The sequence below is a fragment of the Cydia pomonella genome, chromosome 28 (genome assembly GCF_033807575.1).
Source record: "Cydia pomonella isolate Wapato2018A chromosome 28, ilCydPomo1, whole genome shotgun sequence".
NCBI lineage: Eukaryota > Metazoa > Arthropoda > Insecta > Lepidoptera > Tortricidae > Cydia > Cydia pomonella.
The window spans coordinates 8,376,173-8,398,237 of NC_084730.1; the positions used below are offsets into that span (position 1 = coordinate 8,376,173).

The 22,065-nt window shown below is 39.7% G+C and overlaps 1 protein-coding gene across 5 annotated transcripts in view; it reads left to right on the plus strand.

Annotated features, from left to right (window-relative positions):
- LOC133533112 (P protein-like) overlaps nt 1–21,067 on the plus strand; it is a 77,238-nt gene extending 56,171 nt beyond the window's left edge. For 2 of the 5 annotated variants that reach the window (XM_061872069.1, XM_061872070.1), the window contains exons 3-20: nt 1,075–1,258; nt 3,240–3,276; nt 4,100–4,235; nt 5,586–5,779; nt 6,710–6,837; nt 7,429–7,558; nt 8,103–8,192; nt 9,177–9,290; nt 9,790–9,905; nt 11,114–11,252; nt 11,824–11,959; nt 12,666–12,745; nt 13,829–13,951; nt 14,629–14,722; nt 15,911–16,053; nt 16,887–16,997; nt 17,528–17,675; nt 20,303–21,064. In XM_061872069.1, the coding sequence (XP_061728053.1) occupies nt 1,075–1,258; nt 3,240–3,276; nt 4,100–4,235; nt 5,586–5,779; nt 6,710–6,837; nt 7,429–7,558; nt 8,103–8,192; nt 9,177–9,290; nt 9,790–9,905; nt 11,114–11,252; nt 11,824–11,959; nt 12,666–12,745; nt 13,829–13,951; nt 14,629–14,722; nt 15,911–16,053; nt 16,887–16,997; nt 17,528–17,675; nt 20,303–20,481 (2,282 nt within the window). In that variant the 3' untranslated portion in view covers nt 20,482–21,064. Of the gene's footprint in view, nt 1–1,074; nt 1,259–3,239; nt 3,277–4,099; nt 4,236–5,585; nt 5,780–6,709; nt 6,838–7,428; nt 7,559–8,102; nt 8,193–9,176; nt 9,291–9,789; nt 9,906–11,113; nt 11,253–11,823; nt 11,960–12,665; nt 12,746–13,828; nt 13,952–14,628; nt 14,723–15,910; nt 16,054–16,886; nt 16,998–17,527; nt 17,676–20,302 lie in introns of all 5 variants that reach the window. The other 3 variants (XM_061872066.1, XM_061872067.1, XM_061872068.1) reach the window with 3 other exon arrangements.
- Nucleotides 21,068–22,065: the final 998 nt, after the last annotated feature.

A 22,065-nucleotide genomic window follows, 5' to 3' on the forward strand; every position in this document is an offset into this window, starting at 1 on the left:
GACTAAGGTGGTTCGGACATGTGATGCGTAGACCCGAAAATCACGTAGTGAAGAAGTGCCTCTCCATGGCTGCAGCAAAGGGAAGAAGGGGCAGGCCAGTAACTACCTGGCTGACGAATGTCCGAAGAGATATGAAGGATTTGGGCCTGTCCAGTGACGACGCTTATCAGCGATCAAAGTGGCGCCTCAAGATTAGGAAAGCCGACCCCGCGTAACGGGATGAGGCGAGGATAAAGAAGAAGAATATTTCAATTTAATGTGCGAGAGATCGCTATTGCGACAATCTGCTCGCGTCGCCAACATGCCAATCGTTTACACTTTCGGTGCCGGGCGCCCCGTTTCCAGTACAACACCGTTAACGCGCCGTAGCGTAGCGTAGTTATCTCTCTCTCTCTCTCTCTCTCTCTATCACTCTTCCATATTAGTGTGTAAGGGCAAAGTCGATTATTAGGTCGAACCATAGTAGTCTCATTCGATATTTAATAACACCGTTAGAGTAACAAGAATAGAGATATGTATAAACAATAAGGTTAGAGTGAGACAGCGCTTTACAAATAAAAGACACTTCCAATATGTCGTTGTTTCAATAATCAAGTCGTTACATGGCGCTGCGGACAGGACACCACAGTGCGCACGCCCAACTCTGGCGTCCACTCAGGCCTTACACGTAGTGTTGGGATATGGGCACTTGGACCCGGTTATCCTTAAATTACACCCAAAAGAGAGGTATTGGTACTATGAATGTCGTCTCGCTTTGTGTGGTAGGGCACAGCACAGCGGATGTCATTCCAGATCTAGAGCAGAGCCCAACTGGGGAAGTACCTCCACCTTACAAAAAATCGGAACCAAATAACACTAGACTACTCAAAGTGTTGTGTTCCTGCCGGTGAGTAAGGTTTCCACAGATTAACGAGGGTGTTAGGGTCGGCAGCTGCAGGTGTTCATAGGCAACGGTGACCGCTTACCATCAGGCGGGCCTAGTATTCTTGTTTTCCACCGAAGTAGTATAAACAATAATTTAAAATTATAATCTCATAAAACACGAATATTAAGTTCTAAACTTATCTGTTCCAGCTCAAGAATCCCTCCCCCTCCGCCCTCGAAAATCATCAGCACCGAAGGTCAAGCGGCTTCCAGCCGTCAACTCAGCACCCCACCTCAACAATAATGAAAGGATCTCCGTCGATCCACAAGTGGAGAATGGATCCGTGTACTTTACGCAAGACAGCAAACCTCCTGTGGAATCCACGGAGACAAAGTAAGTAGAGTGTGTGCGGATAGAGGAGGGTCGTGGAATGTATGGAGCCCAATACATTCCACGGCTCTTCTCTTTCCGAACAGACTCTATTATAAGCATTTCGACGACCGGTCTGGCCTAGTGGGTAGTGACCCTGCCTATGAAGCTGATGGTCCTGGGTTCAAATCCTGGTAAGGGCATTTATTCGTGTGATGAGCATGGATATTTGTTCCTGAGTCATGGGTGTTTTCTATGTATTTAAGTATTTATAATTATTTATATATTATATATATCGTTGTCTAAGTACCCTCAACACAAGCCTTATTGAGCTTACTGTGGGACTTAGTCAATTTGTGTAATAATATCCTATAATATTTATTTATTTATAAAAAAAAAAGAAAAAAAAAAAAAAACAAAGCATTAGAACAAATTAAATTATATACATGCGATAGCAGAGGACGCTGGTTCGAGTCCAGCCTTTGACACTGAGGCCTTGGTCAGTTTTTCTTTAGTATATGATATTTATGACAATTTACGAAGAAGAGTACATGTGAATACTTAAGAGACATACGGCCCAATTCGAAGAATGAGATACGATAAGTTCTGGTTTAGATAAGTTCTCATTTATATATCGCTTGTATGACGTGTAATTGACAGAAGCAGCTCGATTCGGGCAACCAATCAAACCAATGTCTCTTTGACGTTAGAAATATCGTAGATCATTGTTCGGATCACAGCGGAATCGAACTAAACGTCAACATTGACATATCGTTTAGTTATCGATCTTTTAAAGATCTTTGAATCGGGCCGACAGTAAATACAGTATATTATAATATAAAATATTTATAATTACATTTACGATTTTCACATTAATAATGACACCACAGGGAAATGGTAATCTGTGTAGGTAATTTTCATTCAGTAAATCTCTTAGTGGACACCTTTGGACACCCAGAAAATTAAAGGTAGAATTATTTTGTAATTTTACCAAATATTGACGACTATAGTTAACCCATCTCAGACAGTTACCGCAGTAAGGTAAATGTTTTAAAGCCAAAAATCAATAAATTAAACGCTTGTCTTATTAATCTTGCCTTCAACGGAGTTTTGGCCGAAGGGTCTCATGGCTCTACACGATGGCCCAGCGTAGGCCAGTCCAAGGGACGCATTTATACGTTAGAGGGAGCAAGTGATATTGCTATCTCATTCCTCTGCATAGCTGCGTCCCTTAGACTGGCGTATGATGGGCCATCGTGTAGAGGAGCCCTCAAGTTTCGGTGGTTCCGAGGCCGGTTCTCTGACACTGCTGGGTTGCGTAATACATCGCAACTATAATGGGATTTGTAGTATTTAGTTTGAAGATATATTGTTATATATGTATGTTAGTTTTAATGTATTTATCTATAGGCCACTAGTTGCCTGAAATAAAATAAAAATCCATAATTATCAGAGATCGGACAAATTAGCGTCATTGCTCGCAATAATGTGGATATGACTCAAAAGTGATTAAAAAATTAATCATTTAATTATCAGAAAATTTAGAAAAATTACAGTTTTTTTTTTTTATAAATCTACATTATAAGAAATCTTTGTATTATTTATTGACTAGAAAAGAAAGAATCAAAATTAAATCTTAGGTAAGAAATTAAATAAACGCTGCCAGCCTTCTGGGTACCATAATGCACGAAGGTGACCTGGGGAGCATTTTTTATTTATAAGTTTATTTTAAGTTCTATTATATTTTAGTTTTAATATTAATAATTAGTTTATTTATTTTGTTCGTTTTTTTAGTTATATACTATGTTACTTGATTAATAAATACATCCATTAAATGTACAGAAATAAACATAAAATAGTTCGAATTGAAAAAAAAATGATTATTTTTTTAATCAATTTTGGAGTTATGTCCACATTATTGCGAGCAATGACGCTAATTTGTCCGATCTCTGATAATTATTCATATTTTAACATATTAATGCGTGAGTTTTTCTTTGTTTTTCAGCAATCACTTACTACAAGGACAGAAGAAGCCTTCAAAGGTAAGTATTAACTATGAGAACTAGAAATAAAATAAATTAATAGTTTAAAAACACTAGAAAAACACGCTTATGATACGATATTCCATCATGGAATGCCAGCGCCTATCTTTCAGCTTCATCATCAGACCTTGAAACCTAATCGTGGTCAAAGTTCATTACAAGACTTTTCTAACAAATCCAAACACAGCTATGATACGATGTTCCATCATGAAGTTCCAGTTCATATCTTCCGGCTCCATCATCAGATCAGTTCGACAGTACCATATTATTGTATTGTCATCAGAACTACATACAGCTGCTAATTTTCATGCCGCTACGATCCTTGGAAGATGGTTAAATTAGTTCCTTAGATTCCATTACATAGTTAGTTACATACAGGTCGACCTAATAAAGCGTGTTAATAAATCGCAACGAAAACATAAATGTGAAATGAGAGCCAAGTTCAACATTAATAATATGTGTCATTGTTGACTCGCCGACAAAAGAATTGAGATCTATATGGGTGCCAAGATCTGTGCTGTGTAGAAAATCCTGAAATTATAAAGGATTTGACTTGGCTAGTTTTTACAAACCAACCCAATTTTAGAAAAGTAACATAGCCGAATATAATAGGCTATACGTAAAAACTAGCTAGGACAAAACCTGTTGTGTAGACCGCGTTCGACATAACTTTGACACCCACCCGCTCAGTTACCCGTGAACAAGATGGATGAAACTGCGTCGAAATATCGGGAGCTCAAAAAACGATACAAAATCACGGTAAACCTAATCAAGGTCCATATCCCGGTCGATTGAACTCTAATAAATGATTAATTTGTTTCAGTGGGACAAAGCTCGGAGCTACACCAAGATGACACTCCTGGTGGGTTGCTGGGTGTTCTTCACCGTCGTATTCTGCCTCTTCAATGAGAAGGAGGTCATCGCCAGGAACTGTGTGCTTATTCCTGGACAGATCAAAGGTAACCCGGATGTGTTCTTAAACTACGTCCAAAGGAGAGGTATGGGCACTGTTAATATCATCTCGCTTTGTGTGGTAGGGCACAGCACAGCGGATGTCATCCCAGATCTAAAGCAGAGCCCAACTGGGGAAGTACCTCCACCTTACAGAAAACCGCAGCCAAATAACACTAGACCCTGCTCATAGTGTTATGTTCCCGTCGGTGAATAAATTGCCAGAGCTCAACGAGGGTGCGGAGTGTTAGGGTCGGCAACGCGCATGTAACACCTCTGGAGTTCCAGGTGTCCATAGGCTACGGTGACCCCTTACCATCAAGCAGGCCGTATGCTTGTTTGCCACCGACATAGTATTAAAAAAAAGAAGGAGACCAAGCAGCGTTCTGTCAAATGAGAAGTAGTTTAAGTACCAACTTTCACTCTGGGCTATAACCGCGAATGTTGTTTGTCATTGTGACAAGGTACGAAATGGGTCACAAATTAAATCTTTTGAGTGTACAAGAGTAAGAAATATAGTAAACACCCCTATAATGGAACAGGCACCAATAATGGGATGGTATAGACAAATCCTGTAAATCAAGTATTTACCATCAGTTTTTAATCGCTGGCAAAAAATAAAATTGTTTTTTAAGAGCCAAAGAGCTTATAATTTTGTTATTTTGAAAATGAATGGCGCCATAAATTCCACGACTGGAGCAAAAAACCACAGTTTTAATTGGTTAATAATATTCAAACCAATTGCAGTAGCTTTCATTAAATACATAGAAAACATGAGAAGAAGAAAGAAGAAGAAGGTACAAAACATAAAGGACGAATTGGACATTCAACTTTTAAAGCGTAAAGCGGTAGAAATTTTACAGGTGTCGGTGAAATATCAAAAACTCCAAATTTTCTCTTAAATGTTCCATGATTGGTGACGTTAATATGTGTCATTTCTGATCATGAGTTCAAATCACCCTGTATTTTATTATTATTATTATTTTCGAAAGGGTTGGTTTTCTCAGCTCTAGGCTGGTAATCAGCTACATTTACGGGTTATTTACCAAGTAAATGCAGCGGGGGTTGTTGAATTTAAGTTGTTTCCGGGGTATTATTTTCTGTGTCAAGTTGCATAAATTTTCTCACAATTCGGCATGTATTTAATATAGCGGCTTTTTGTAGAATAGTGTAGATATACGATTTTAGATCTAGTAATTTTAAACTATGGTGAAGGTGTTTTGGGATGACGCCTGTTGTGGATAAAACTATTGGAACTACGTATACTTTATCTTGTCTCCATATCCTAGTAACTTCGTCTTTTAGTTCTGCGTATTATTATTATTATTTATTATCCCTGTATTATTCTATATTTCCAGATTACATACTCGAGATCCCGAAGAGCCACCTAACACTATTGGTGAGCGTATCAGGACCGTTCCTGACCGAGCAGCAGGAACAGAATATGAACCTTACGGAGAAGAACTCAAGGTCCAAAGTCGATGTGTGGGTGGAGCGATGGGCTGTAGGAGATGCGGACGAAGTTAAAGAATTAGATATTATTGAAAGAGAGGTTAGTTAAGATATATTCATTATAAAAAATGTGGAAAGTTTAAACGTCGCAAGGCCCAACGTACATCATAATGTACAACTTTCATAATCATAAACCAACTAAATACCTAAGGTAGTATTTCTTAATTTTTTTTACTAATTACTTTGTCAAAGAAACGAAGTTGAAATGAAATAAGTTTTCGGCAAAAAATTCATCATCATGTCATTTTTCATAATTTTTGGTACACGTTTTTATGACTGACTGTACTTTTCTTTCGACAGGCAACTAATATCCATCGAGACAATTCTAAAAATCCCAGACACTATTAGGTCCCGTTATTTTATCACAGAGTTCCCATGGCCACCTCTTGTCTTGAGCATCGGATCATCTCGATGGTACCATAATATTGCATTGTCACCCTTACATATGTATGCAAAACTAGCTCAATCGGAAACTGGGAAGTGGGTCAAATTTAGCTTCCAAGATTTGACCCTCATAAACATACATACATACTAACAGGGCAAGTGAAATAAAAGCTTGTAAAATCGTATCGTCTTTCTTTCTCCTTGCACAATTTTTTCATGTCTATCTGCCGATGTTTTCTCGAAGGGCTACAGTATGAGGTTCTTCAAAAAAGGAGTGTACTGGTTTTTAAAGGGTCGCCAACGCTCGTGTAACACAGGCAACCTGTAGTTGCAGGCGTCCATAGGCTATGCTACGGTGACTGCTTACCATCAGGCGGGTCGTATGCTTATTTGCCATCGACGTGGTATAAAAAATACTGTGTTAGGTACTAAAGAAACATATTTTAGGGTCGGCAACGCGCATGTAACACCTCTGGAGTTGCAGGCGTCCATAGGCTGCGGTGACTGCTTACCATCAGGCGGGCCGTATGCTTGTTTGCCACCGTAGTGGTATAAAAAAAAACAGTAATTTTACGCTTCTCAACAGAATTTCACCCGACCTCACTCATTCGTCTTTCTGGACACGAACGAATTGGAATTCAGTGAAGCCACGCCGCGGTCGGCTAAGTTCGAGCACCATTCGAATTTGAACTCAACGGCCATTTATGTTATCAGGTAAGAATTTGTGGTTCCGCAGTCCGTCTTCGACTTCACATGACCTTATAAGTTGTGAGACCATTTGCAAATTTTTGGCGATGTTAAGAATTCGTTTTCACATTATCAGCTCGAGCAAGCATACTTTGAGAAGAGTGGAAGAGTTATCCATCTAATAAATTCATCTTCTATCGAAGCATAACCTAAAAGCCCTCCACCAACACCATTGACTGCTTTGGTCTCGGATCGTCTAGAACGCAAAATTACTAGTGTAATATTTTGCCTATATCCCTTTTAGTCTACATCGCAAACGGTCTAGAACACAAAATGACCACTTATAGGTAGGTTAGGTTAGTTAGTTATCTTTTAATGGCCGAAGACCAAACCGCACAGAAATAGGAGCCCCGCGGTAGCGGGGCTCCGTCAACATCGCTAACGTATAGGTAAATCGACGATACGTAGATAAATAAAGGTCTAAATTGTAGTCATTTTGTGTTCTAGACCGTTTGCGATGTAGACTAAAAGGGATATAGGCAAAATATTACACTAGTTATTTTGTATTCTAGACAGTCCGAGACCAACCCCATTGACTTATAATAATTTTTGTTACAGAATGTTGTCAGACTCGGCGGTGGCGACTCCCTTATCGTTAAGTTACCAGGACGGCCCGATAGATGTCGCCGACGGCGTCACTTACGCGTGTCTGCTTTTGGTCATGCTGTATGCTTTGATCATATTTGAGGTAAGAGAATATTTTTATACCATACAAATTCCCCCATAAGCTTGCGCTGCCAAGAGAATGTTGTCAGACTCAGCGGTGGCGACTCCCTTATCGTTAAGCTGCCAGGACGGTGCTATAGATGTCGCCGACGGCGTTACTTGCTCCTGTCTATTTTTGGTTACGCCATACGCGTTGATCATATTTGGGAATAAGAGACTATTTCAATACCATACTAATGCCCTAAAAGCTTGCGCTGCCAGAAATATGTTGTCAGACTCAGTGGTGGTGACTCCCTTATCGTTAAGTCACCAGGACGGTCCGATAGACGTCGCTGTCGGCGACACTTAAATTAATAAAACATAAATTTATTGAGGCTTGTAAAATTGTTTGAAGGTGAAAGTCTTTGCAATATTGCTAACCCATTAATTGTTAGTAAACAGTGTGACGATGGTACTCGTACAAAACAAAAATGTGCAAAATATAAAAGTGTTCTAAACAAAAAGTACGGAATACTTCTAGATTAACAATATAAACTTTAAACGAAGATTTATTGTTTCTTTTTCAGCTAATAAACCGCACTTTAGCAGCAATATTGGTGTCGACGTTGTCACTGGCAGTCCTGTCGTTGGTGGGTGAACGACCCTCAGTAGAGCAGGTAGGTTAAGAGCTGTAGGGCTCTGGGGGAGTCTTTGCGGTTAAAAGCCCACAGGACTGGGGTGCCTGACCAACTGGCTCCCAAAATGTCTGCGCCCTACAGGCCGGCCGCCGGGCGCACGCGGTCGAATGCTGATAGCGACCCTGCGGCACCCCATCTAAGGCGGAGCCGGCATTCGTTGGTGGTTTTAGACGGCAGTCCTCTACTGGTTAGTCCGTCATCGCCCCTGGTTTCCCCCGGACTAGGTGGCATACGTAAAAGCATTTCCCCAACGTTAAAAAAAAAAGGTAGGTTAAGAGCTTTTTTCTTGTCACCCATTGCCATAGTTACATCTCCTCTCCTCTCACTTTTTTAAATCTATAATGTTATAGAGTTTTATAGCATGATTTTGATTTCAATTTATTTTATGCCTGTACTAGTATCAAATAGAATTTGAAATAGAGGTGCATTGTCAAAGAAAACTTTGTAGCCACAGGAAATTTACTGCCATCTTTCGACACATGATTCAAACTTTTAGAACGCTATTTGACTTTGATCCTTAACCTTTCATATCAGTGAAGTGTTTTTTTTTTTAATTTTTTTTAAATATTATAGGACATTATTACACAAATTGACAAAGTCCCACAGTAAGCTCAATAAGGCTTGTGTTGAGGGTACTTAGACAACGATATATATAATATATAAATATTTATAAATACTTAAATACATAGAAAACACCCATGACTCAGGAACAAATATCCATGCTCATCACACGACTAAATGCCCTTACCAGGATTTGAACCCGGAACCATCAGCTTCGTAGGCAGGGTCACTACCTACTAGGCCAAACCGGTCGTCGAATAATTTGTTAAATATCAAAAAGTGGCGCCATCTTACCTGGCATAACCCAAAGATTGTGGTGCCATCTCTCGAATGCCGCCATATCTTTGGCCTTGATCTATTAGATGGTGTATGTATATATGTATTAATGTAAACGTGTTGCAGTTGGTGTCGTGGCTGGACGTGGAAACTCTGCTGCTGCTGCTCAGCATGATGCTGCTCGTGGCTATCATGGCAGAAACTGGCATGTTTGACTTTCTGGCCGTCTTCACTTTTCAGGTATTTTGGCAATTCGACATTTTTATCTCGTCCTTGTGTTAAATTATACCAAAATACTCTGGACAGATTAGTCATATGTATTTTTTAGGTAAAACCTGGGGGCACGTATCCTACAGGTCACCAAAGCGCATAGAGCAATTATATTAATGCAAAAAAAAATACATTTTATATTTATGTATTTCGGGGATCACGGAAACGGCTCTAACGATTTCGATGAAATTTGCTATATGGGGGATTTCAGGGGCGAAAAATCGATCTAGCTAGGTTTTGATTTTTTTAGGTATATGATATTCGAGCAAAGCTGACAAGACTTATCAAACTTCTTAACGAAATAATGAGCCTGCAAACCTTACTTCATACAATTCATATTACAAAACCCCGAATACCCGAATATTTATCTACCAGAAAACTTTCTTGCAAATCTAGTGAAATTTTCCAGAGATTTTTTACCAATTTGTGACTTTTATTTTTCGAAATTTGCACGGCGATATTTTTGCAGGTGACGAAGGGCAAGATGTGGCCGCTGATCAACGTTTTGTGTGCTATCACAGCCGTGCTCTCTACTTTCCTGGACAACGTCACAACCGTGCTGCTCATAACGCCCGTCACCATCAAGTGAGTGAGATTATTTCTCCAGGTAACGAAGGGCAAGATGTGGCTGGTCATCAGTTTTGTGTGCTATCACAGCCGCGCTCTCCTTACCATCAAGTGCGTGAGATTATTTCTCCAGGTAACGAAGGGTAAGATGTGGCTGGTCATCAGTTTTGTGTGCTATCACAGCCGTGCTCTCCTTACCATCAAGTGCGTGAGATTATTTCTCCAGGTAACGAAGGGCAAGATGTGGCTGATCATCAGTTTTGTGTGCTATCACAGCCGTGCTCTCCTTACCATCAAGTGCGTGAGATTATTTCTCCAGGTAACGAAGGGCAAGATGTGGCTGGTCATCAGTTTTGTGTGCTATCACAGCCGTGCTCTCCTTACCATCAAGTGCGTGAGATTATTTCTCCAGGTAACGAAGGGCAAGATGTGGCTGATCATCAGTTTTGTGTGCTATCACAGCCGTGCTCTCCTTACCATCAAGTGCGTGAGATTATTTCTCCAGGTAACGAAGGGCAAGATGTGGCTGGTCATCAGTTTTGTGTGCTATCACAGCCGTGCTCTCCTTACCATCAAATAGTTACTAGTAAGGCACTAATATCCAAGAAAACATAACATAGTAAATAATCACAGCATTAGTCCAATATTAAGTAACGAAAACATGAGGATCGATCAATGAGTAAAAGTGACATCATCATTTTAGCCTCCAGTCGCCCACTGCTGAGCATTGGCCTCAGTCCGTGTATGCCACTTATTCCGGTCCTAGGCTAGTGTCCCACGATTTTTCGAATGTCATCCACCCAACGAACCAACGGACGCCAGGAGTTCATCTAAAAGCGGCCACCAATCTGTCAACACTTTGGTCCACCTGCCATCACTCTGCCTGGCGACAGTGGCGACATGTCACGCCCAATTCCATTTTAGCTTCGTAATTATTTATTATTATTACGATATATTTACACAGCATTACAGTTCGCACCAACATTACGTAATGACGTCACCCACGTCTCGCACCTTGATGCGGCGTCGGATCTCGATATTCCTCACTAAAAGTCACAAAAAGAGATATAAAGAACAACATGACAAATAATACACCGTATTTTCTAATTCTTGATATCAGCAATATCAGCATTGGCTTTTAAATGAATGCGCTGACTACTAACTGACTATCTCTTGGAAGAATCTTCAATTATTTAATATAATATACCTAATATTGCATTTTCTAGACTGTGCGAGGTTATGGAGATGCACCCGATTCCTGTTCTGACAGCTATGGTGCTGTACAGCAATATCGGTGGAACAGCCACGCCGGTTGGCGACCCACCCAACGTGATCATAGCTTCCAACCAGGTCGTCATGCAGTCGGTGAGTGGTTATACCAAAATAGCGACTTGGTATGTCTATATCAAGTCGCGTATCGTGAGGTTCAGTTGGATTTTGACAACCCAACACACTATTCGTCAAGTTTTAATTTTTGGGCAGTTAGAAGTTATGTGTATCCATCATGCCTAAAGGTTTACGGTCTAGCCTATTTTCGCCTTTGTAGGAGCTTGTAGAAATTCTCTTCTGTAGCAAACAAGCATACGGCCCGCTTGATGGTAAGTAGTCTCCGTAGCCTATGTACGCCTGCAGCTCCAGAGGAGTTACATGCACGTTGCCGACCCTAACATTCAGCACCCACGTTGAGCTCTGGCAACCTTACTCACCGGCAGGAACACAACACTATGAGTAGGGTCTAGTGTTATTTGGCTGCGGTTTTCTGTAAGGTGGAGGTACTTCCCCAGTTGGGCTCTGCTTTAGATCTGCAATGACATCCGCTGTGCTGTGACCTACCACACAAAGCGAGATGACATTTACAGTGCCCGTGCCTCTCTTTTGGACGTAGTTTAAGGACGTACCCGGGTCCGGGTTAGTTATTGACATATTTTGCTTTCAGGGCATCAACTTCGCAAACTTCACACTACACATGACGCTAGGAATCATGCTGGTGTGTCTGCAAACCTACTTTCAATTGCGGTTCATGTATCGGGACGTAAGCAAGCTGCGACCGAGCGAGCCACGGGAGATACAAGGTCAGTAGATCAAAGGAGTCAAAAGGGTCAAAGAAGTTTTGGCCAGGATATGACACTCCGACAACACCAATTGTCGAATGTGTGGTGAAGAGGAAGAGACAGTAACACACCTAATGTGTGAATGTCACGCCCTCGCCAGACAAATAATGAAGGACTTTGATGCAGGCTATCTGCATGGGAACCAAAGGAATTCAAAATGCTATCCAGTCAAAAAAGCTCTTGAGTATCTGACGGATCTTTGCTATGGGGGCAACTACCCAAAGGATCCCTAAGGGCCCCTGAAAATCATAAGATAAGTTAAGGTCAGTAGCTAAACGTGTATACAGATGTGCAAAGTTTCCAAAATATTGGAAAATTTCAGGAAAATTTCAGGAAAAATCACAAGACATAAAGGAAATGGGAAATTCCGATCCTCAAACAAAAATAATACAAGTTTGTGAAAATTTTCCACGTGGAATAACCGCGATTTTGGAAACCTTTCAACGGCACATAAATACTGATGTCCAAAAGGAAGCCCTAAGTAATTTGAGCATTTAATAAGAAGGCTACTGGCACTGAACCTGCTTCTGGCCCTTTACCATATTCGGGTAATTTTTTTTCAGTATGAGTTAAGATTATTCGTCTTCTCTGTAGACCTAATACATTCTGTAAGCCAATAAATCGTAATTTTCTCATTAGATCCTTATAGCACGTACTGGTGTTTCAGATCTGAGGAGACAACTAAACGTCTGGCGTCGAGCAGCAGACTCGCTTCCTCACATGAGCAAGGATGAGTTAGTCGTAAAGGTATGTATCATTGTTTACGGTGAATACAAATAGAGCCAACAACATGGGAGACTAGTTGGTGACCGTCCACAGTGGAGGCATATTGTGCAGATGCAGGTGCGTGAATTCAAAGCCAGGCGACGCACAGAACTCGACGATAAGCGTGACGAGCTAAAGGCCAGACCACCTATGGCCATCACATATAATTACGTCGGAGGGGTGCTGACCTGCAGCGAGTGTGGCCGCACATTCGCTGCTAAGATTGGCTACGTCAGTCACCTGAGAGCGCACCAGCGACACTCTCAGCGGTAGAAAGCAGTTGCTGTGGCCGAAAACGGCTAGGAGACGATGATGATGATGATGAAACTTGATGCATAGTCATAAGGTCCATTGATGGTTTTATTAAGTGTTGCTGTTAGTACCACATTGAGTATCACACTAGTCATATTGTTTGAAACGCTAGAAGAGTCAAGGATATGGTACAACTCTGTTTACCATCAAAATCAACAATGAAACAAATATAAAAAGAATATTTTTAGTAATGTAAGGTAACATTTGGCATCTTACAGATTTATAATCAATCATTAATCATATTTTATTTATTAAGGGATAGTCAATTGACTCTTTGGACAAGTCACGTGGTCTGTCACGTGACTTGTCCAGCGGATTGACTGAGGGGGTAGACTGGCGGGAACAGCTGGCTTTAAAAAACACAAGCGAGTACCTGAACAAGGCATTCTGTTGGTAACCTCGGAACGAGACGGAGCTCTCAGGGAAATACTATTCCAAGTACCGATTAAGTTGAATTAGGATTGTTGGATACATATTGTTTATTCTTATAGTAAAACGTGATTAAAGGACTGACGGAAAATACATGACTAACATGACGATATACAGTTGATGTGGTGTATCCTGACCAAGTGACCTCAATAGTAAGGACTGCCACCTGGTAGCCTAAATTGGAAACTTCAACTTGATATTCCCACTTCAAGCCAATAGACAGAAGGTTCCTGTAGTTTAGCATATTCACTCTTGCCCTTAAAATGAGGTATGTGATGAGAACTTGGAAGTAGGCAGTATTAATTTATGCCTTTTAATTCCCAGGAGCGGTTAGAACGTAAGGTCCAAAAGATCAGCTCGCAGTTGGCCGTCGCGCTAAAGGAGAGCAATAAGCGCGCCTGCCCCAAAGACACCTTCCAAAGGACTCTGTCCGAGCTCAAGGAAAAGGTATCTAGACTACTCAATAATTAATTTGGCCTTTATTTTGTGTTATGTACCACTCAGTGTTTTCACTTATAAATGGCCCCAACGGAGGGCCAGCTGGTCACCCAGGCTAGCACTATGCTGAGTCGGGACCATTTCGTGGTAAACAATGTCTTTTTAGAGTTTCGTACGTCAAAGCAAAAGTCAAAACTCCTATAGGACCACTCATGCGTCTGTCTGCCTGTCTGTCCGTTGGTCACAGCCTATTTGATGGCATGCGATAGGAAATATAGAGATTCGAATCTCTATATTCCCTGTCGCATGCGTCTAACTTACTCATTCATTCCGTGAAAGTGGCGTCTATGTTTTAAATTCATTTCTATTACATGTCCATCTTTGGATCACAGACATACATATGTTTTCAACTTTATTCTTCAAGTAGTTTTGGAACAAATAGGCTGTGACAAACGGACAGACAGGCAGACAGACGCATGAGTGGTCCTATAGGAGTTTTGACTTTTGCTTTTGAGGTACAAAACTCTAAAAATACATTGTTTAACACGAAATGCTCCCGACTCAGCATGGTGCTAGCCTGTGTGACCAGTAATGGTCCTCCGTCGGGGCCATTTGTCCGTGCTTAGCGTCTTTACTTTTTTGTGTGAATTTTTCGAACACACAACCAATTTTATCAATATTTTCAGCACAAGATCCGGGATAAAAAGCTGCTGATAAAGTCATGCGTGGCCATCGGATTTGTGGTCATCATGTTCTTTCTCCACGCTTTTCCTGAATTCAGTGAGTCAAATTAGCTTTTTTTAATTCCTCAACCGTCACAGATGTCAACTGACCCACGGCTACAACCCAATATCAACCTTGGCACATTCAGACTGTTAACTTGTGAAGTTAACAGTGCCATCTATCTGACCCTTTATATACTCAATCGAACCCTAGATGCTGGCTTATCGATAATCGATACGCATCCAGTACATATATAGTTCTCTATACAGTCCATAGGTGGCGCTGTCAATAATTTTAGGCTAGTGAATTTAGATCAAAGAGAATTTCTAATAGAGGTGTATTGTCAACGGAAACTTTATATATTATTACACGTAAATTTACTGCTATCTTTCGACACACGATTAAAACTTTTAGAACGCCATTTTATTTTGATCCTTATTATTTCACTGATTTGTTAAATTTGTTAAATATCATTATTTATTATGTGTTAAATTTGTTAAATATCATTATTTATTATGTGTTAAATTTGTTAAATATCATTATTTATTATTTGTTAAATTTGTTAAATATCATTATTAGTTTCTATCTGATATGATCAATATTTATTTTTCTCGTACAATAAAGTGTTTAATTACTTACTTAAGAAAGAAAGAACGAAAGAAAGAAAGAAAACAGAAAGAAAGGACATACATTAATGAACATCATAATTTATACAAATATGTGACAATACTGTAAAATAAAACACACAATACAAACTAAATATAAATTATAATATATTTTTATTAACTCACACAAATACACATTTGTCAAAATATTGTCTTTTCTGTAACCAATAATTAACTACTGCTTAAAAGTCTCGTTTAACTGGCTCTGCAAACAAGTCTGGCATTCATAAGTCTCACAAAAAAGATACCCACATATGTTCCTATTACTAACCAATCAAATCTAAACCTTATATTCAAACCATAGGGTCGATTGCTAGTTTTATTTTTGTCTTTTACGAGTATCCTGTAATCATTAGTTTCTCAATGCAACTGTATTATTGTTAAACATTGTCATAATAAGTGCTTGTTTATTGCGTAACTTGTATTGTTTTTTTAAGTTAGCTATTTATAAGTTGTCTTTAAGTGAAATTTCTGTAATTTCTTAGACAACAATAAAGATTCTTTAAACCGAAATGCTAAACAGGATATTGACGGTGAAGTACGAGTAGTGTGATAAAGTATTTTGTGATATTCTCACCAGATCGCGTGTCGCTCGGCTGGACAGCGTTACTCGGCGCCATCTTGCTCCTGATCCTGGCTGACAGGGAAGACATAGAATCCATCCTGCACAGGGTGGAGTGGTCTACGTTACTGTTCTTCGCGGCTCTCTTTGTACTTATGGAGGTATACTTAAATATTTGCAATATTTTGTGTTATCTTATACAATGGACGTAGTTTAGTGAAAAGGATCTATCCGGGTTTTTACCAAAGCGACTGCCAATCCGCAATCTCCGCTGGACTATTACGACGCCATTTTGCTCCTGATCAACGCTGACAGGGAAGACATAGAATCCATCCTGCACAGGGTGGAGTGGTCTACGTTACTGTTCTTCGCTGATCTCTTCGTTCTTATGGAGGTATACCAGTTTTTGAAGATAGGTACTTAATCTTCCTTTTCATGTTGGCAATCTTAGAGGCACTGATTTTTGCAAAAGCGACCCACCTCACGTTCCAACACCGAGAGGAACAAATTTAGTGTACACGGGGGGGGGGGGGGGGGGGGGTTTAGGGTCTGCAACGCGCATGTAACTCCTCTGGAGTTGCAGGCGTACATAGGCTACGGAGACTGCTTACCATCAGGCGGGCCGTATGCTTGTTTGCCACCGACGTAGTATAAAAAAAAAACTTAGTGTGAAAATATCACACACTTTCTCCTTCGCTGAAAACCGCCAGGGAACGATAGAACGATCCAAGTCCGGCCCGAGGCGTCCGACACCGATCATCCGTCAAAGAAAACTAAGCCTCGCATGCATCGGCCTGGACGAGGACTGTTCTAGCATTCATTATGTTGTTTCATTACTATAAAAAATATTTTCCTTGGGTTCAATATTCTCCCATATTATTACTTGATTTATTGTGATTTTTCTTATGTCCATGGACGACGATGACGTCCGCTTCCCATCAGGCCCTTCTGCTCACTACCTATTAGCTATTTAAAAAAAACTGTTTTTCCGCAGGCATTGACCAAGCTTGGTCTGATCAACTACATCGGCGGGCTGACTGAAGCTCTCATCATGAGGGTCCACGAAACTCATCGGCTGGCGGTCGCTCTGCTCCTCATACTCTGGGTAAGGATATAGGGGAGATCAAGTCATGTTGGATCTGCATGATCGGCGGCCTGACTTAAACCCTCGCCATGGGAGTCGACGAAACGCTGAATATTTTTTTGTATTTTGAATTTAATCGAAGAACGCGAAGTCTATAAATAAATCCTATATAATTAAGCAGACATAATTATTTTTAACGATTTTAAGAACTTTTCGGTTACAAACCATTTTTCAGTCACAATCCATTTTCAGTTTGCAAATTGTTATTCAGCCACCGGACTAATCCCAACAAGGCCTAGTTTACCCTCTGGGTTGGAAGGTCAGATGGCAGTCGCTTTCGTAAAAACTAGTGCCTACGCCAAATCTTGGGATTAGTTGTCAAGCGGACCCCAGGCTCCCATGAGCCTTGGCAAAATGCCGGGACAACGCGAGGAAGAAGAAGAAATTGTTATTTCTATAACTTTGTAGCCACAGGACTTTGTGAAAAAAACCTCAATGTTTGATATTGATGGAATCCTCTGGTTAAGTGTTGACAAAAAAAAATTCTCCAGATATCCGGCTTAACATCAGCGTTCGTAGACAACATCCCGCTGACAACGATGATGGTGCGCGTGGTGACGTCACTGGGCACCAACCCCGCGCTGGCGCTGCCCCTGGCGCCGCTCATCTGGGCGCTGTCGTTCGGAGCCTGCCTGGGAGGTAAGTTGAATGAAATTATGGATGTAGGTGGATCGATAGTTTGATGGATGTATAGGTGGATCGATGGTTGGATGGATGGATGGTAGGTTAGATGGATGGAAAGACGGAATAATGAACATATAAAAGGATTGATAACTTGGTGGTTTAATGGAAGGATGCTCAGATATTTTTAGAAGCTTGGTGCGGTTTCTGTCGCGCCGATTTTGTTTGATGGCACTGTTATTCCAGTAACTAAACAAGTGAAAGATCTCGGCCTTGTATTGGATTCTAGCCTTACCTGGAATGACCAAGTCTCTGAAATAAGTCGGAAAGTTTCAGGAACATTGCGTTATCTCTATAAATTTAAGAATTTTCTCCCAGTAGGTACTAAGAAATTACTTGTGCAGGCTCTAATTTTGCCAGTTATTGACTATGCGGACGCGTGCACAGTTATAATATAATATATATATATGTACTAGTTGTAAATCTAGGGAAGAGCGGTGCCTCCCAACACAAGCATTGTTTTGCTTACCGGGCGGCTCCATCCCCTGCATCACAAAAATGTATATTATTAAGAAATAAAGAATTTTGTATTTTTGTATTTGTATTTGTGCACGACTAATATCTCTCAGGAGTACCTCAATAAGCTAGACCGTCTTATGAATAATGGCATACGTTTCATTTTCGGACTTCGCAAATACGACCATGTTTCTTTTTATCGCCGTCAGCTAAATTGGCTCTCCATCCGTCGTCGCAGGTCCCTTAGAATCCTGAGTATTTTATTCTCCAATTTGTTCGAGCCTTCCTCTCCTGGTTATCTTAAATGTAAATTCACTTTCATCACCCCGCGTCCAGGATGTGAACTCCGTTCCTCCCGTTCTCTCAAACTCTCGATTCCTTCTCACCGTACTGGTTTTATGTCTAACTCTTTCGCCGTTGAGGCAATCCGTCTCTGGAATTCCCTCCCTCTCTTTATTCGACAAGCCCCAAGCAAACCCGTTTTCAAACGACTACTTCGCAAGCATCTTCTGTCAGAAGAACTTAAATAAGGTTCACCATCATGTATATGTACATAATTATATGTATTAGTCTATCTTTTATACATTATATAAGTAGTAGTATTTAACTATTTATATATTTTTAATATTATTTGACTTCACGTTTAATTTTTTCCTTATTATTTGTTATTATTTTTTCCTGCACCAACATACACAAATGTCTCTATTTGACCAAATGGTTGACTGGTAGAGAATGCCTTTTGGCATTAAGTTCGCCATTTGTAAATTTTTCTTTATGTGTGCAATAAAGTTTAAATAAATATTTTTGAGCATATTAGCCGCTCCTTTTGTCTACTGGAGAATCAAAAAGGATGGGAAGATGGATGGATCGATGGACGGATGGTTGGAGTATGGGTGGATGGTTATGTGAATATATGTATAGATGAATAGATCGATGGATGGATGGTTGGTTAAGGAGCTCTACGAGTAGAGTGTATGTTCATATAGTTTTAAGTGGTTGGAAGGATGGATGGAATTATGGATTGATGAATAGATGCAAGTTTAATTTCGGATAATTCAGAGGTTTTTTGGCATGGCCTTATTCTTCCTTGTTCCTCATGTCTGAGAGAGATGACCACATGAGGTGCTTTATTCACCAAGGCTCCCCATTCTGCACGATAGATAGACGCTTGTTTGATCCTTGTCAGATCTTTACTATATCGGTCCAACGGGTCCTTAGTACTTACTCCGTTTTTCGTCTCTGAAATACTACTAAAAGGGATCTGCAGGTAAATGGTTGACGGCATTGGACTTTTTATGAAGTTATTATGTCGTTTCAAAGTCAGCTTAGACGGACTACAGTTTCAGTTTCTTTATTGGTAAAAAAAATAATTTACAGGTCACACAGGTACATTTGAAATTTATGCTAGTTATACATAATTCTAGATAAAAATTAACAGGTGAAAGTTTACGGTTCCTTAATTTTAAAAATAATCGTGCAATAGTTATTACAATATTTTTTAAATCATATATAAATCATCGACAGAATAACATGCTTGGTCTAGTAGTAAACATTTAAGTTTTTTAGCGAATATTGAGTCGCTTTCAATCAATTTAATGTCATTAGGAATTTTGTTGTATATTTTGGGCCCAATAACACTGAGTTATGACTACACACACACACTATACTGAGTACTGAGTATATTTATTTTAGTTTTAGTTTTATCTTATTATTTCGTTTTAAATAATATTTACTCTAATTCTAACTACTACAAGACGACTGGTTTGGCCTAGTGGGTAGTGACCCTGCCTACGAAGCTGATGGTCCCGGGTTCAAATCCTGGTAAGGGCATTTATTCGTGTGATGAGCATGGATATTTGTTCCTGAGTCATGGGTGTTTTCTATGTATTTAAGTATTTATATATTATATATATTATCGTTGTCTAAGTACCCTCAACACAAGCCTTATTGAGCTTACTGTGGGACTTAGTCAATTTGTGTAATAATGTCCTATAATATTTATTTATTTATTTATTATTTATAACTACTAAGTACGAGTAATAATGATGCTAACCGATGGACTTACGTCTGAAATAAACGATTTTTTAAAATAAAATAAAATCCACTTAATAGAAATTTCTTGTTCATAGGTAACGGCACATTAATCGGTGCAAGCGCAAACGTGGTGTGCGCGGGAGTGGCGGAGCAGCACGGCTACAAGTTCACCTTCGTGCAGTTCTTCAAAGTCGGCTTCCCTATCATGATTGGGCATTTGATCGTTGCCAGCGGATACCTGATCGTATGCCATTGTCTTCTTACGTGGCACTGAAGCCTTAGGTACGGCGCTTCGGAAATTAAAACCCAGTACACGAAGCACTGGATCCTTGAAGATCTACATTAAATTTGAAGATTGGATATTTTTTGGTGTGCGCGGGAGTGGCAGGGCAGAACGGATAGTACAGCTACAACACATTCGTGCAGTTCTTTAAAGTCGGCTTCCCCATCATGATTGGGCATTTGATCGTTGCCAGCGGGTACCTGATCGTATGCCATTGTCTTCTTACGTGGCACTGAACCCTTAGGTCCGGCTTCGGAAATTCGACTTGAATTTGTTCTTTTAAAGTTACATCGGGGCTTAACAGGGAAGAATAGCTTTTTGAATCTAGCCAAGTAACGGTAATTTTTCTATGAAATTCTTCTTCTTATGAAAATCTTAACAAATCACTGTGATTTTGATGTCGATCACTGAAGTACAACCTCTTAAGAGGAAAGTATAGCACCTGATTATCAATACAAAAAGAGAAAACGTTTTTCCTCTTCTTTTTTTCCATTCTACAAGTTTTTTTTTTTTTCAAAATTTGCAAAACAATAAACACAAAACAATTTTTTTTATTTTTCATAAAAGTGAAACCTATAAACCTAGATTATATTACACTGAAACGACTCGATGTTTCAGTATAATATAATCTAGGTTTCACTTTTATGAAAAATAAAAAAAAATGTTTTGTTTATTGTTTTGCAAATTTTGAAAAAAAAAAAATCTTGTAGAATGGAAAAAAAGAAGAGGAAAAACGTTTTCTCTTTTTGTATTGATGATCAGGTGCTATACTTTCCTCTTAAGAGGTTGTACTTCATAATATGAAGATTAATCATGATCAAATTTACCTTGGAAGATTTAACAACCGGAGTCGCCTTTAAGAGCTTATCCCTCTATCGAAAACCTCGGCCAATGGTCATATGCAGACATAGGAATCCGTGGGGCAAAGTTGTTTGACAAATAGGGAGTTCCTGTATCGATAAACTCGACTATTGATGCTAGTTCTATAGTGATCACTCAAGGGTTTGCTTGTAAAAATATGTTTTTTTTTTTTTATACTACGTCGGTGGCAAACAAGCATACGGCCTGCCTGATGGTAAGCAGTCTCCGTAGCCTATGTACACCTGCAACTTCAGAGGAGTTACATGCGCGTTGCCGACCCTAACCCCACCCCCCTCGTTAAAGGTAAAAAATAATAATTAAATAATAACTCAATGTACTCTTGTTCGTTTTTAAGACAAGACAAGACAATTTTATAATTTTACCCCTTAATTTTAAACGCTTAATACCCGAAAATATGGAACAAATTTTGGTCGTTTACTTTAACAATAGTAAATGGGACATCCACGAAGAAATTAATTGGGATGAGTATAATTACAAAATTATCTTGACTTGTCTTAAAAACGAAGAAGAGTACATTGGGTTATTATTTAATTATTATTTTTACTCTTTTAAAAAACTTATTTTTACAAGCAAACCCTTGAGTGATCACTAGTATATAGAACTAGCATCGATAGTCGAGTTAATCGATACAGGAACTTCCTACTTGTCAAAAAATTTTGCCCCATGGATTCCTATGCCTGGTCATATGTATTG